Source organism: Zootoca vivipara, chromosome 3, assembly GCF_963506605.1.
Source record: "Zootoca vivipara chromosome 3, rZooViv1.1, whole genome shotgun sequence".
NCBI lineage: Eukaryota > Metazoa > Chordata > Lepidosauria > Squamata > Lacertidae > Zootoca > Zootoca vivipara.
In genome coordinates this window covers 49,070,868-49,086,357 of record NC_083278.1, presented here as the reverse complement: position 1 = coordinate 49,086,357, position 15,490 = coordinate 49,070,868, and the positions used below count along the sequence as shown (strand labels likewise).

Genomic DNA, 15,490 nt, shown 5'->3' with positions numbered 1-15,490 from the left:
ATATTAAGGAGCCTTTTGGCTGTGCACAGAGCCTCTTCACTTCTCTCTTTGTAGAAGTAGGATAGAGGTGAAGAATTGGTGGTTCTCCAGAAGTTATTGGACAGCAGCTTCAATCAGCCCCAGCCAGCATGGCCAATGATAAATGGGAATTCAAGAACATCAGGAGGGGCACAGGTTCTCAACCCCCAAGATGGGAGAGCAAATTAGGAAGTCTGCCCTTAAGTATAGTTTCACATCACATAAGAACCAGGAACCTATGGTTAACAGCTTTGGAAAAGGCCATGGTGTAAGGAAAAGAGGCTTACTTTATAATTACAAAAAAAAAAAATGAGTAGATATCAGGGATTCTTTCCCTGGAGCCATTATGACGATGTGGCCCATGCCAATGGGTTTCACATTATTTTTTATGAGAGGGAAATGCTGGCATACAGAATGGGGGTGGGAAATACTCTCTGTTTTACCAAAAAGGAGAGAGAAGCCCTGAAGAGATGGGACTATCTTGTGAAAGTTACTGATTTCAAGTATCTCTAAAACCTTAACCTAAGCAAAATGATACTTTAGAAACATAGCATCACTGCACTGTGGAAAAATTTTCTGGTGCAAAAATAAGTATGAAAAACCACTTATCTTTCCAATGAAAGAACACACACTTCAGTTGTCTTTTTACAAGCAATTTGCAACCTGTTCCTGTTTATTTTTCTTGGTCTGGCAAATCAACCAAATTATCCATAGGTACAAATATTTAATTTTAAGGGGAAAAAACCAAGGTAGCTAGCTACCTGTAGAAGTGAAATACATACATGATTTTTATAAATAAACTTTTAACGGCATACCAATATAGAAAGAGCAACATTAGCATATTATGTTACAGCAAGTATGAAGTGTAGAAAAAGATTAATTGCATATAGATCTTTTCCCATTCATTAATAATCACTCCTATACAAATGGAATCTGTCTTAAGTCTACTAAAACTAGATGCAATGGCAAAGTGGAATTGCGACCTTAGATAGGAATTCATCAGATGATGTGTGCTCCTTAAAAATAATTATTGTTTCTTGCTCTTTACAGAGCAAATGTTTGATCTAATGCTGGCATTTTTAATGTAAAACGCTGCTTTATACTTACAGAAAAGATACACAGCTTGCAGAAGTAATATTTTAAATGGAATTACTCAGGGTGATAGTGGAATATAGAATGCATGTAAAGTAGATAATCACACACACTGGCAAGTCAGTGTGTGCCAGCTGCTTCCCACCAAGCATGTGACTGTTAGCCAGACTTGCTGATTATTTGTCAATGGGCATTTGGCAAATGACTTGGCCATTACCTGACATGAGGCAGCTGGCTACCAGCCAAAAGCCTAGGCCTGCTGGCTGCATGATAAAATAATGTTTGAAGGAAAATAAGGGGGGGGGGGCTTCTTAATTCACCTACATGTGCAAGTGACTCCCCCAACTTCCCTTCTTGAGGGGGCTGTCTAAGTGCCTCTGCATGAAATACTTGGCTCCACAGCTCATCTTTTCTTCTAGAATTACCTTTTAAAGAGAAGCTCATTCTTGTCGCAATGAAGGATCTAGGTAGCAAAAAAAGATCTGACAGAAAGGGCATTCTCAGGTGTAAATAGCTGTTTGCAGGAATCAAACTGACTGGACTTTAGAGTGGAATGTGACTGCTCAATATCAAAGCAAGACACCTATAAACAAAGAGACAACACAACTTCAATGTTTATTATGTGCCAAAGAAAAGGATACTTATTAGGAATGGGGCATGAGTTTCTCACTAATCAAACAATAGGAAGCCATTTTTTTTCTGAATCCAATAGAAATCCAGTTTTCATATAAATTTACAGAAGCTTATGAGAGCATACTAGTGTTCCAGAATAATAATCCTTCCATATGCAGCTAGGCACATCAGTGCAATGCTCCATGCCTCAAGCCACGGCGAGTTCTCATCTCTATTACCTAATTGCCAAACACATCACTACTTTATCAAATAAAATTTTAATGACACTCAGCTCTGATCTGGGAAGTTTTAGAAATTACTTTGCAGCACACAATAAAGTTTCCAGAGATGCTGCTGGGACTCTGCCAACATCTCAAGAGAGAAGGGTGGAACAAGAGCCAAGTGCCATTTCAATTCCCAGTGTGATTACTTAACTTGTTGGCACGTTTTCACTTCCTGCTATCGATAAAGTAGACAGATATAATACTACCGTCAGATAACATCCTGCAAGCATCTTGGATGGATGTGTCTTATATCTTATTTTTCTTTTAGAGCAGTCTGACTACAAACACATCCTATTTGCAGTCACATAATAAATACTGCTTAGACCAGGGGTAGACAACATGATGTCGTTCAGGTGTTTTGGAACTACAACTCTTGTAATCCCAGACCATTGGCCATTCTGTCTGGAGATGATGGGAGCTGGAGTCCAAAAGTATATTGAGGACACCATGTTCACTCACCTTGACTTAGACAAACACAAGGAACTCCATAATTGTGAAAAGCATTCTCAACTGCTCCCCGCTGGCTATATGTATTGTAAGTGCCTATATATATACTTAAGTGCCCAAGGAATTTGCCCAAGATAACTAAAGAGAACATAATTAATCTGAACAGTTCACAAGTCTTATCAATATGCACTCTCTCTAGTTTCTAAAGAGAGGATATTTGTATCTGTTTTCTAACTTAATTACCAACAACAAAAAAGTCATGATAGGCTATGAACCATCTGACGTATGGTGGAGGGAAGCACATAATAGAGATATCTACTTTTCCACTGTGACTCAGTGATTCAGGCTGTCAGAGGACTCAAAAACAGTTGTTCTTCACATGTATCTGTTTCTAATGTATTCTCGATACAGGAGGATGTCTTCTTTTCCCAATGGCTGCATGATGCCTTTGCCAGCCTGGATGTGAGCATGAAATATCTCAATAGATTTTCTTTCTACTTTAGGAGGCTGGACTTCATAAATGTTGTCTTGGGAGAAAGCAGAGATGTGTGTTCTGTGAAAAGTAAATTAGCATTAAACTACAGAGAAACCATAAAAGAAACCATAAAAGAGGAGGTTAGGCATGAATTCTATATACATCACCATTGTAGGCTCAAAGGATTCCATGCCATTTTGCATTAGTAGGTAAGTTAAGTTGATGATACAAGGGAGTGAAAAATCCTGAAATGCGATAATTTCTACTAGTATTTCTAGTAATGAGCACTTATAAAATACAATATATTTTAAACTGCAGGTAGACTGTTTTATTGCAAAACATTGTTGAGTGTTTAAATAGTTGGTATCTTAGCAACAATGTGCTGCATCTAAGCAGAATGAAGAGTCACCTTTTGCCAATAAAAAATACAGCCCATGTTCTGTTTTATTATTAATCTGTCATCATCTGTACCGTATTTCTCCGTGTATAACACAATCCCTATTTTGGGGGACTCCAAATTAAGAGAATGGGGTGAAATTGCCCAGAGTTGTTAGGCTTTTGGGGGGGAAGATTTGCCTAGTGTTGTTGAGCTTCTTTGGGGGGGGATTGCTGACACTTGCTCACCTGCCTGACCGCCACTGACAATCACATGCCTCGCCAACAGCAACACTCGTCTGCCCACTCACCTGTCTGTCACTAGGTTTCAATCTGAGAAGTCTTTTCTTTCTAAGAATCACAAAGCTTTATAACTTCTAACTTCCATAGATAGATTTTCTCTCCCTTGAACGGATGGTGAAGAAAGGGGAAGCATTGTTGTGACAGTTTTCTAAAATAAATAAGGTGGCAAACTGTATCTCTAATGGAGATACTTTAGCTATGGTTGATGGAGATTCTGTACATATTTAAAAACCATTATCTATTAAACATTCTGGATCCAATGAATATTGATCAGCCTGCACAACAACAAATTTGCACTGGAATTTTTTACATTAATGTAAAAGATGTCATTCTCCTTGGCCCTCCCACCACCTTTGACAAAGGTGCTCCCACTCCTGCATAACTGCCTTCATGCTCTGAAACTCCATGATTCTGTCCTCAGCTGACACTTCTACCAAATCATTATTTCAATGTTTCCATAGGAGGAAACTCAGTTATTGGAGTGGTTTAACAGTCAATTCCTCTTTCCAAGGAATTCTGGGAACTGCAGCTCTGTGAAGGGAATAGGGGTCTACTAATAACTCTCAGCTGTGTGGTGTAGTGGTTAAGAGCGGTAGACTCGTAATCTGGGGAACCGGGTTTGCGTCTCCGCTCCTCCACATGTAGCTGCTGGGTGACCCTGGGCTAGTCACACTTCTCTGAAGTCTCTCAGCCTCACTCACCTCACAGAGTGTTTGTTGTGGGGGAGGAAGGGAAAGGAGAATGTTAGCCACTTTGAGACTCCTTTGGATAGTGATAAAGCGGGATATCAAATCCAAACTCTTCTTCCTCTTCTTCAGCACCGTTAACAAACTACAGTTCCCAGGATTTTTTTTGGGAAAGCCATGAATGTTTAAATTGGTATGACACTGGCTTAAATCTATAGTGCAGATGGGGCGCATGCCAAGGTACCTCAAGAATCTGTTCTTAGCCCTCTGATTTGCTTTCTATACATTTAATGTCCCTAGGTGAGATTATCAAATCCAAAGGCATTTAGTACCATCTGTATGTAGACGATACCCCACTCTCTTTTATCTCTGAACTGTTTGCCTCACTCCAGTCCAGCTTTTCAAACTGCATCTCTGATATTTCTCATCTTTCCTCCCATACTTCCCTCTCCTCTTCAACTTTCCTTATGAATGTAGAAGTTTATTACCCACCCTGGTTATTAGCCCATGCCTTTATATTTTACTCCTTTCTCTCATGTGTTGCCAATGCTCAGGCCATTTTTAAGTTGTGTCACTTCTTTTACAATATGATTGTGAAAATACAGCCCTTCCTCTCTGTTCCTTTAGCACAGGCATCCCAAACTGTGGCCCTCCAGATGTTTTGGCCTACAACTCCCATGATCCCTAGCTAACAGGACCAGTGGTCAGGGAAGATGGGAATTGTAGTCCAAAACATCTGGAGGGCCGAAGTTTGGGGATGCCTGCTTTAGCATAACCGTCTCTCTGGTCTTCTGTTATCTCACAGCTATCTAGCACTCTGCTGTGAAAAACATTTACCTGTCTTGTCACTTAAATCTCTACAGTGGGTTTCTATCCACTCCCACATCCACCTAGAGCACCTTGTTCTTGCTTTCAAATCCCCGATGGCCTTGTCCTTTTTTGATCTCTCTGCTTTTATCTCAATAAATCCTTGTCTGTGACCTTTCCTGTTTTTGTAAAGACGCTTCCCTTTATCCTTTGCTGTTCTGTATGCTAATAAATGCCTCCCAGATCATCTGGATAATCCCATCTCTTACACCCTTCTAACCCACCCTCAAAACCCACCTTTTCCATGGCACTTTTAGCCCTAGTTCCCATGCCCTACTGTAACTGAGTCTGTAACTAAGCTCAAATATGAAAATCCCCAGCACACTGCCTTCCTCTGTTGTTTCCCTTGTACTAACTTTAGATTGTAAGCTCTTTGGGGCAGGGAACTATCCCCCTGTATGCTGTAAAGCACCATTCACACTGATGGAACAATATAAGTAAATAACCGTAACGTAAGAACCAAAGTGTCTGCAAAGAAGCCTCTGTGTACTGCATATGCCAGTGAAGAACTGTAAATTATGGTTATTGTTTTCCCCCTAAGCCAGGCATAGGCAAACTCGGCCCTCCAGATGTTTTGGGACTACAACTCCCATCATCCCTAGCTAAGAGGACCAGTGGTCAGGGATGATGGGAGTTGTAGTCCCAAAACATCTGGAGGGCAGAGTTTGCCTATGCCTGCCCTAAGCCAATGTCCTATTTTTCTTACATACCACTTTGATTTTACCACTTGTCTTATATAATGCATATAAAGCAGTCTCTGAAAATACAAAGCCTAGCTAAAATATACAAACACCACTGTGAACTGTGTGTGTGTGAGTGAGTGAGAGAGAGAGAGAGAGAGAGAGAGAGAGAGAGAGAGAGGGAAGGGGATTTGAAAAAGGGGGCATTGAAAGAGCATGAGCAGCAAGTACTTACAAGTTTATAACCCCATCTAAGTGCTTACAACAAAGAAGTTGGTGACTCTTGTCGTGCTTGTGTTGACTGTGCCCCAATTGAACAAACCTATGAATAGAGGCAGAAAAATCACAATGGAAAAAGAACTTTCTGAAACAAGGAAAATAACATGTCTTTTGCAGCTATATTGGAGTCATACAGTTTGAAGTAAGGGACATCAAGTTCCATAAAGGGCAGCTGGAACATACACCACCCTTTTTTCCTGACACTAATATTGTGGGTGAGTAATGCAGCAGCTCTGAACTTTTTAAAAAAAATATCCACTTTGATCTAGGTACTTTGGAGACCCTTCAAGGCTTCTTTTTGTTATGAATCTCACTAAAAGCCTAATCAATTTTAGTTATAGTGTGTTACTGAGAAGCTCGGTTCAGCTGGCACTTTGCACATGGCGCAAACCTATGTGATTCCTTTAACTTCACTCAGCAGGTGTTTGTGCAGTGAGTGCAAGACTTGTTGCAACAGTACGTAAGTAGCAAACCCTGACACAGGCTGGATATTTTTTAACAAATTGCTATTTTCACTGATCTTGTGTAATACGATGCTTCTTAGATATAGAGAGACTATATTTTTACATAAAAATACAATTGCAGAGTTAGCAAAAGGGCACAAGAGCTGGTAGAGGCACCATCCCCCGCCTTTCCATGGATTATTATAGACTCCAAAGAAGCCACTGAGGCCTGCACTGTAGTAGTAAGATAAGGAAAGACAGAAGAGGATGAACAAAAGTTGGTAGTGGATCCCTGCATCACCTCCCAGGCTTTAGTTTCAGTCTAGTCTTGTCCACCCCTATGCAATGCAGGAATCTTTTGCTGTTCAACAATGGAACCATCTCCCTCCCTCCTTGGAACTATTTAAGCAGAAGTTGGATAGCCATCTGTCATGGATGCTTTAGCTGAGATTCCTGCATTGCAGGGGGTTGGATTAGATGTTCTGTGGGGTCCCTTCCAAGTCTACAATTTTATGATTCTATGTGAGGCTCGAACCCATGACCTTGAGATTAAGAGCCTCATGCTCTACCGAGTGTGCTATCCCAGATTCCCTAGAGCCAGTGTTGGACAGAATCATAGGAAGCTGCTTTATACCAAGGCAGACCATTGGTTCGTGTAGCTCAATATTGTCTACATTGACTGGCAGGGGTTTCAGTCAGGATCACCCACTGTCCTACCTAGAGATACCAGATGTTGAACCTGGAATGCAAAGCAGATGCTCTACAACTAAGCTAATAGGGCAGATCTGGGTTCAATTCTCCATGAAGCTGACCATGGGCTAGTCACAATCTCTCAGCCTAACCTAACTCACAGTATTGTTTGAAGATAAACTTGGGAGCAGAGGGAAATCTTGTATGCCACCTGGAGGTAGACCAGGAGCACAATTCAGGCAAAAGATAAGGACCTTTAAAGGTCTTTTGCCTTTCAATACATCGTGAACATTCCCAATGAAACAAGTGGAATTTAAAATGTGCTTAATTTTTTCCTGGAACATACACTTTTACTATTCACTTTTTAAAAAATCGTTCCCTGCTAGCATCAGTGAGATCATCAGAAACACGTTACCTTGTGTATATGCCAAGATCATCTTCAGAAGGAGATTCTGAGAGGTTAATCCCATACATATCTTTTATAGGCTGTACTACATTCTGCAGCAAAACAAGAGAAATATTAGTGAGAATAAATCTTGGGTTTAAAATTTATTTAAACATTTATACCTGCCTCTTACAAATGCAAGGTGGCTTCCAGACAAATAAAATAAAAGGATAGCAAAAATAAATAAATAAAGAATGAATAAAAAGACAATACTCAAGAGCAACATTTTTTCAGTTTTCCCGAAGTAAACAACTGCTACTTCATGATAGAGCTGAGAGCTACGTATCCAGTATTAAACAGAATTATTCCACTAACAGGGAATTGCACAAGCAGCGAGAAAATTTTACTTGCCAATTTTGTGTCCTACTGAAGCATTTCCATCTTGTTTTTTTTTTAACCAGTAAATTTTTATTAATTTTCCATTTTCAACAACTTATACAGTAAATGTTAATCCAAACAATACATAGCTGTCCCCCAGCTCGGACTTCCCCCCACCCCACCCGCAGGTATATTAGTTCTCCCTTCTCGCGTATTTCAACTGTCCTTAATAATTAACAATGAGGGATTTAACTCGTTACCGCCAACGTTTTCATTCCATTATAGTTTTTCCTTGCGTAGTCAACAAACTTACTCCATTCTCTGTGGAATTTCACGTCCCCCTGATCCCTTATTCTATAGGTTAGCTTAGCCATTTCCATCAAGTCTAGTAGCTTTTCCATCTCCATTTTCATCAAGTCTAGAAGCATTTCCATCTTGGTACCTCACTATATCTAATGCAGCATCCTGTTCTCATGGTGTTCAACCCGATTTCTACTGAAACCCACAAGAGGACATGAATGCAATAGAACTCTCCCCACTTGTGATTCCCAGTAACTGGCATTCAGAGGTATACGGTACTTTGTCAGATACTGGAGATAGTACACAGCCATCATGGCTAATAGCCATTGGTAATATGAGCAGAGCCACTGGCTGGTGGTAATGACTATTAGTGGCCATTACTATCTTCTTGTAGTGAATTCCATAGTTTAAGTGTGAAGAAGTACTTCCTTCTGAATCTTCTAACATTCAACTGCATTGGTTGATCACATGTTCCAGCATTATAAGAGGGAAAGAAAAACTTCTGTCCACTTTCACCACACCATGCATCAGTTTTATACATCTCTATCATGTTCCCCTTTACTTGCCTTTTCCCTAAACAAAAAAAAAGCCCAAAATGTTATAATCTTTTCTCTCATAGGAGTTGCCCCTCAGTCATTCTGGTGGCTTTTTTTCTGAAGCTTTTACAGCTTTACAATGCTCTCTTTGAGATGCACAGTATTTGAAATGGGATTGCACCATGGATTTATATAAAGGCCTTCCTCACAAAGCAGCCAGCAAACAAAACAGCCAAACAATATTTTTTTAAAAAAACCATTATGAATTTGCTAATTTTATTTTCAATTCGTTTTCTAATGATGCCCAACACTAGAACTGCATTTTCCACAGCTGCTGTACTCTAGATCAGTGGTTCCCAACAAGTGGTCCGCGGACCCCCAGGGGTCCGCGAGCTATGCCAGAGGGGTCCGCAAGATCACCTCCCCAAGATGCGCGTACTGAGCGGCGCGCGCGCAGCGGGAGCGCCACGCACTGCTGCCGCGGCGTGGCGCCCCTAGCAATCCGCTCCGTCGACTCGGGAGTCTCCTTGGGTCTCCTCAGAGGAGGAGGCGCCACGCCAAAAGCCCCAGAGCTCGCCTGCCTCCTTCCCGCCCTCTCCCTGCCTGTGGCCAGCAGCACCAGACGCTGTTCTGTGGAGTTTTTGGCGTGGCTCCGCCTCCTCCGAGGAGACCCAATGAGACTCCCAAGTCGGCGGAGGGTGGCGGAATCGCTGCTGGGCGCCCCTGCTCCCTCAATTCAGGACCCGGTGGGAGGCTTTTAAGCAGGCGCGAGGTCGCCTCTTCACCTCGGCAGCTGCGCCTTCCCCTCCCCCACCCCATTCCATTGCCCACCCCCACCCCCAGAGAGAGAGGGGGGCACTGTTTTTTGGGGTGGTGGTCTTACCCCCTCTGTCAGTGAGGGAGCAGTGTGGGCGCCTTACAAATCAGCCCCCTTTGCACAGAGGGGTGACTGGGTGGGAGAAGCCCATGGAATGCAGGCTCTCTAGCCCCGAAGAGGCTGTCACCTTGCTTGCAAAAGCAACAGCCTCTCCCGGGCTGAGCCGCCTGCCTGCCTTCTGTTGGCTCTCCTTAAAGCAAGCGAAGTAATTGCTTTAGAGGAGCCCACGGAACGCAGGCGCTCTAGCCCCGAAGAGGCTGTAGCTCTGCTTGCAAAAGCAACAGCCTCTCCGGGGCTGAGCCGCCTGCCTTCCCTGCCTGCCTTCCGTTGGAACGCAGGCACGGAAGGCAGGAGGAGCACTTTTGGGATGCCCCATTCCCCCCTGCTGCCAGTTACCAAGCCTGCTCCGCTTGCTTTGCTGCGAGCTGGGAGGGGTGGTGGTGGACGGGAGCTCCTGTCAGTCCGTCCCTTCTCCCAGCTCGCTGTACCAGCAAGAAAAGCAAGAGCTGCTTGGACGCTGTGTGCGGCTCTCCCTCCCTCCCTCTCTTTCTTTCTCTGACTCCTTCCTTCCTCCCTCCCTCCCTCCCTCCCTCTCTCTTTCACCCCTTCTTTCCTTAGCATTTGCTAATTTCCACCTGCTGCTTCTTGTCAGCTTCTTCTCTGGGGAACCTTTCCTAAAAATGGTCAACAACTTTGGGGTCCCCTGCCTAAAAAAGGTTGTCAATTCTTGGGAATTTTTTTTTGGGGGGGGGGGCGCCGGAGGGATCTTCGTACCACGGCGCTGGATATGTTTCACTCAGCCATAATTGTTTAATAAAAAGGTGCTAATGGAGCCAAAAGTTATTTTCTGCTGACTAGTAGGCAGGTAGAGATTTGCAGTCAGATTTCAGAGTGAAAGTTTCAAGTTTGGAACCTAATATTTCAGATTTAACTCATCTCATTAAGAACTGAAAATTAAAACTAACTGTATACTGATGGAGTACTCTGTTGTAACTGTAAAAAAAACGTATAAAAAAGACTCTTAATTTGGCTCTCACTTTTTAATTTTAGGATTAGGAATTAATGGGGGTCCTTGTCACAATAGCGGCTCGATGAGGGGTCCTCGAGAAAATTTTGTTGGGAACCCCTGCTCTAGATAGACATTTTCATTCAGCTATCCGCCATGATCCCAAGATCTCATTCCATGTCAGTCATGGCCAGTTTAGACCTCATTAGCTTTTATATAAAGTTAGAATTCTTTGCCTCCATGTGCATCACCTTACCCTTGATCACACTGAATTGCATTTGCTATTTTAATGCCTAGTCACTCTGTTTGGAGAGATCTTTTTGGCGCTCTCTCTTTGCTCACACTACTTGAACTCAGGTTACCTGAATCTCTAAAGAGTGGTTCTCCATCCTGCAACATTTTGTTTTAGGTCCCACTTGCAAAACTGTGCAATGCACAAAAAATATTGTGCTATCACACAGAATGGCAGTTGCATGAAAATTTTGAGGATTCTGAACTTAAAATGTGTATAGATTTACTGCATAGTCTGGACTCATGTTAAATTTTCCACATTCCTTTTAGGAAGCAAAACATTAAATAAAGCCTTCACAATACTATCATCGCCATGTATATTTAGATGTTTTGGGGGGCACATTATACAAAAGCATATTGTCATTTCTTTTCAGGTTCCTGATAATTTTATTACACTGCAAAATGAATTGCACATTTATGAAATTAAACAAGTATAAATTAGCTGCAGTGCTACATTAGACCTCAATAGCAGATGTGTCAAAGTTACTTCATACTTTAATTTAACCTTGCCATCCATTTTTTTCTTTTAAATTACAGGAACAATTTTTGTTATCTCACAGTGCCTCCTTTATTTTCCCGTAAATTCCCTGTGACTCATTCCACCCCCACCCCATCCCCGTTGTTGAAATGTGTGAAGGAAGGACGGTGAGCTAGCTAAGTAACTGATCAAGGCAATTTAATGCCATGCTGTCAGAAAACCAGGTGCTTAAGTGGGTAGAGAAAAGGTTAAAAATCATGCCAAGACATCAACCAAAACAACAGATGAAAAATACAGACAATGGATGGTCTAACTCTCAGGATGCCATGAAATTCTATAATCAAAAACCTATTTGGATCCAATCAAATAGCTTTTTTTACTATAAAATTTCCTCCCATACATCCCACTAAATTACCTGAAAATAGCAGGGAGTAGTGTTGCCACCACCCCAAAACTGGCTCCAGAGGGCTGGATATACTTTTGGGTCCCATGCATGCAGAAGAAGCGTGTCTCATATGTACAGCACTCTTTACATCCAACCCTCCTTATAAAAACACTAAAATATCTAAAGGTACTTAATTTGGTACTTCTCAAAATAAGATGTATATTAAACATCTAGTAAGATGACTAGTGAGTCCCTGAGCAGTCAGGATTTCAAGTTATGTGGATGGCAAATGTATGTGCCGCAGGTTGTCCCACGGCAGACATGTCCTCATCCCATGGATAATCTTGGGGAAGGGACAATGTGGGACACAATGAATGGGCTGGGGTAAACATGTGTGACCCCACTCTCCTCTCTTATATGATTACAACTGGGAATTTGTAAACACCTGAAAAGAGCTTCTTTTGAGTATCTGGAGCACATCATGCAAGATGTGGGTATAAAGGACAATCCTTTATTTATTTAATTTATATTTTACTAAGAACTCTTCATCAGGGGTCTGGTTAACACAAACAATGTTTTGTACATTGAGAACAAAGATAATTTAGACTACAGTGTTATTTCTTAATTTTTGTGAACAGCAAGAAGTTAATTTAATTGATTTCTACTTTAATGAAGCCAGCATTACAAAGTACGACCTTGATACAGCTTCAATTCCTGCAACTTTTAAGAACCTACTGGTTAAAATAATGCAATTTAAACCAGTTTTTCAGCATATTCAGCTATGTGGAAGTGGCAATATTCTGTTCAAGGCTGATTGCCAAAGTGCATTGCTATCACATGGAAATATCAACATTAGACAACTATTTTCCTTCATTTGACAGGCTGATTGCAAAGAGATGAATTATATCACTGCCAAGCCAACACAACAGAGAAACCAGGAATATAAAAGGTAAAGTTTGAGAGCCTTGAACTCTAGAGCCACTCTAGCGCTTGTCCAGTCATGTTAGGACTCATGTTTCTGAGCAGTCACATCAACACCACAAACTAAGCCTCTCCTGAAAGTGCCTCTAATAAGGTTTGTAGAGGAGCAATGAGGCCTGCTGCCCCCCCCCCCAAGTATATCCCCAAAATGAACACAAGCCACTGGACATTAGTTCTCTGACTGGTTGCTTAGGCCTCTGTGTCAAATATTGCTTATTATCACAGAAACAACACATGGCAATGAAGGAAAAGCATACCTGGCAACTGATTGACTTTAGATAATAAGCTCCTTCTTACAGGCATACCAAAAGATTTGGAAAATAATATCCATAAGTAAGTCATTCTTAGAAAAGTAATAATAGTAATTTTGTTTCACTATCATTAGACACAGTAATTAAACTTTATTCAAGGCTATGATGAGCGAAGCCGTTTACTTTCATAGACTGCAAGGATGATCTCATTAACCAAGTTTACTCTAGTCACAAGAGATTGTAGACAAATTTCACATGAATAGAAGAGCGAACGGGTTCTCCTGCCCCCTCCTCCTATCACATTCCCACCACCACATCCCATGTCTTTCTTTCTTCCCTGACCTTCAGGAAAGTTTTTTTAGGGTGATACATCAGAAAAGAAAAAGGAGGAAAAGCCTATTGTGCAAGCAGCATTTTGCTCTTGGCAAAGTCTTTATAAAACCCACTCAACTCACTGAACGTATTCTCCGTCAATGTGCGTATGACTGTAGCATTAGGTCAAATTAAGATCCAGCAAATTAAATTCAATCAGACTTCCTTGCGCTAAATCTCCAAATGGAGTATAATGTTCCATTCAGTGGGTTAGAAAGGATTCAGACTGTTAAATTCCTCTACTATGATTACCCATTAAACCCAAAATGCCTTGGGTCCTGAAGGATTGCTTCTTCCTAATTAATCCTGCCCACACCCTGAAAGGGCATTGCGTGACCACAAAAGCCTTCTGGCATCTTGGCTCCTGGCATTACCCACATATCCGTTCAATAAATTAAACTATTTTTCTTTATTTCATTTATATGACAAATTTGAAGGAAGGCTTGGGAGGCCACAAAAACTGTTTAGAGCAGGCATCTCCAAACTGCGGCCCTCCAGATGTTTTGGCCTACAATTCCCATGATCCCTAACTAACAGGAACAGAGGTCAGGGATGATGGGAATTGTAGTCCAAAACATCTGGAGGGCTGAAGTTTGGGGATGCCTGGTTTAGAGGGTTGTTTATGCCCCATAGGTTGTGGCTTAGCCACCTCCACTGTAAAGGATTCTGGGGGACAGATCTAATTATGCTTAGCTCACAATATGAGAGAGCGAAACCTAGCATCATGAGCAGGATTACAAGATATAGTGCCGTGTACCTGCTTGGGGAAACAAATGGTTTCGGCCAGCCTATGACCCTCCAAATTCATGAAAATGCTCCAAACTACAGTATATTTATCTAAAAACAAGAAAATTAAATTCAAGCAATGATCATGCAGGAAAACTGGCTGGAGCCATGGTCTTCCCCACAAATGTCACAGCAAAGCAAGTGGCATCATCATCTGCGTTCTTCCTATCAGTTACATGCTGTGTTCATTCCCTTGTGCAATACTGTATTTAAAATCCAGATTCTGCTGCTATAAAATTGCTAATCTGTTTTGTGTTATTGTTTTTACAGATCTTCATTAACATCCCCAGATACTGAAGTATTATAATGGTACTGAAGTCTGCACAGGAGTGTCATCTGGCAAGATTAGTGTTCGTATTTGAAAGAGCTCTATTAAGCTATATTTCTATATTAAGCCAAACCTCTATTAACACATTTTTCACTCCTAGCTGAATTACCTTGTTTAATTTAAACAACTAATACAAATCAACACTATAACTCAGCTTTAAAACTAATATATTACCTTGCTCCCTTAAAAAAAGAGTTGAAGAGAGAAGTTTTAAATTGCTTTAAGAACTACATCTGCCTCCAAACTTCCACATATTGTTTTACAGGTGTTTTTTTAAGTGTCTTCTTTTTAAAAGTATATAGTACCTTCTCTTACTGCTGAGTGAGGAAAGCCCCTAACATGTAAAGAGAGATGTTCATTTTAGTAAGCCTTAAACACAAATCAAACACAACACCAAAACAAATATACTGTAAAGAAAGAGATGTGCTAATAGTGTCCCTTTGCGGGTTAGCACACTTCCTTACTTCTGTTGTTTTGGTATTATCTCCCGTATCTGTAATTTTCACTGGCGTTGAACGCTGAGATGCAGCCCCCTCATCTTCTTTATCAGTTCCAGAATCATCCTCAGAACTGCTAGACACGGCCTCCTCGCTGGGTGGCGGTGGAGCACTAGCAGCCGTTTTGCGCTGAAGCACCGTTTCTTCTCTATTGCTCTTGTTCCTAAACAAAATCGGAATTTATTACACAATGATATCTCAAGAAAGAGGCAGTTCAATTTTATCACCATTCCCTTCAAGAGACAGAAGGGAAAGGGAAAGGAGAGAGAAAGCCTCTTCTTTTTTCATGTATGAAAGTCCAAATGGTTTCTTTAAGAGATCGGGAATGGGATGCAAGATCAAGTGTTCCCTCCTCCCTTCAGCAATTTCTGCCTCCCCATCCTTAGCA

The 15,490-nt window shown here is 41.4% G+C and overlaps 1 protein-coding gene across 1 annotated transcript in view; it reads right to left on the bottom strand.

Moving 5' to 3' along the window:
- Positions 1–324: 324 nt before the first annotated feature.
- FIG4 (FIG4 phosphoinositide 5-phosphatase) overlaps positions 325–15,490 on the bottom strand; it is a 65,533-nt gene continuing 50,367 nt past the window's right edge. The window contains exons 20-23 of the mRNA XM_035109255.2: positions 15,070–15,265; positions 7,667–7,749; positions 6,075–6,161; positions 325–3,006 (exon numbers count right to left, since the gene is read on the bottom strand). Of these exons, the coding sequence (XP_034965146.1) occupies positions 2,829–3,006; positions 6,075–6,161; positions 7,667–7,749; positions 15,070–15,265 (544 nt within the window). The 3' untranslated portion in view covers positions 325–2,828. The remainder of the gene's footprint in view (positions 3,007–6,074; positions 6,162–7,666; positions 7,750–15,069; positions 15,266–15,490) is intronic.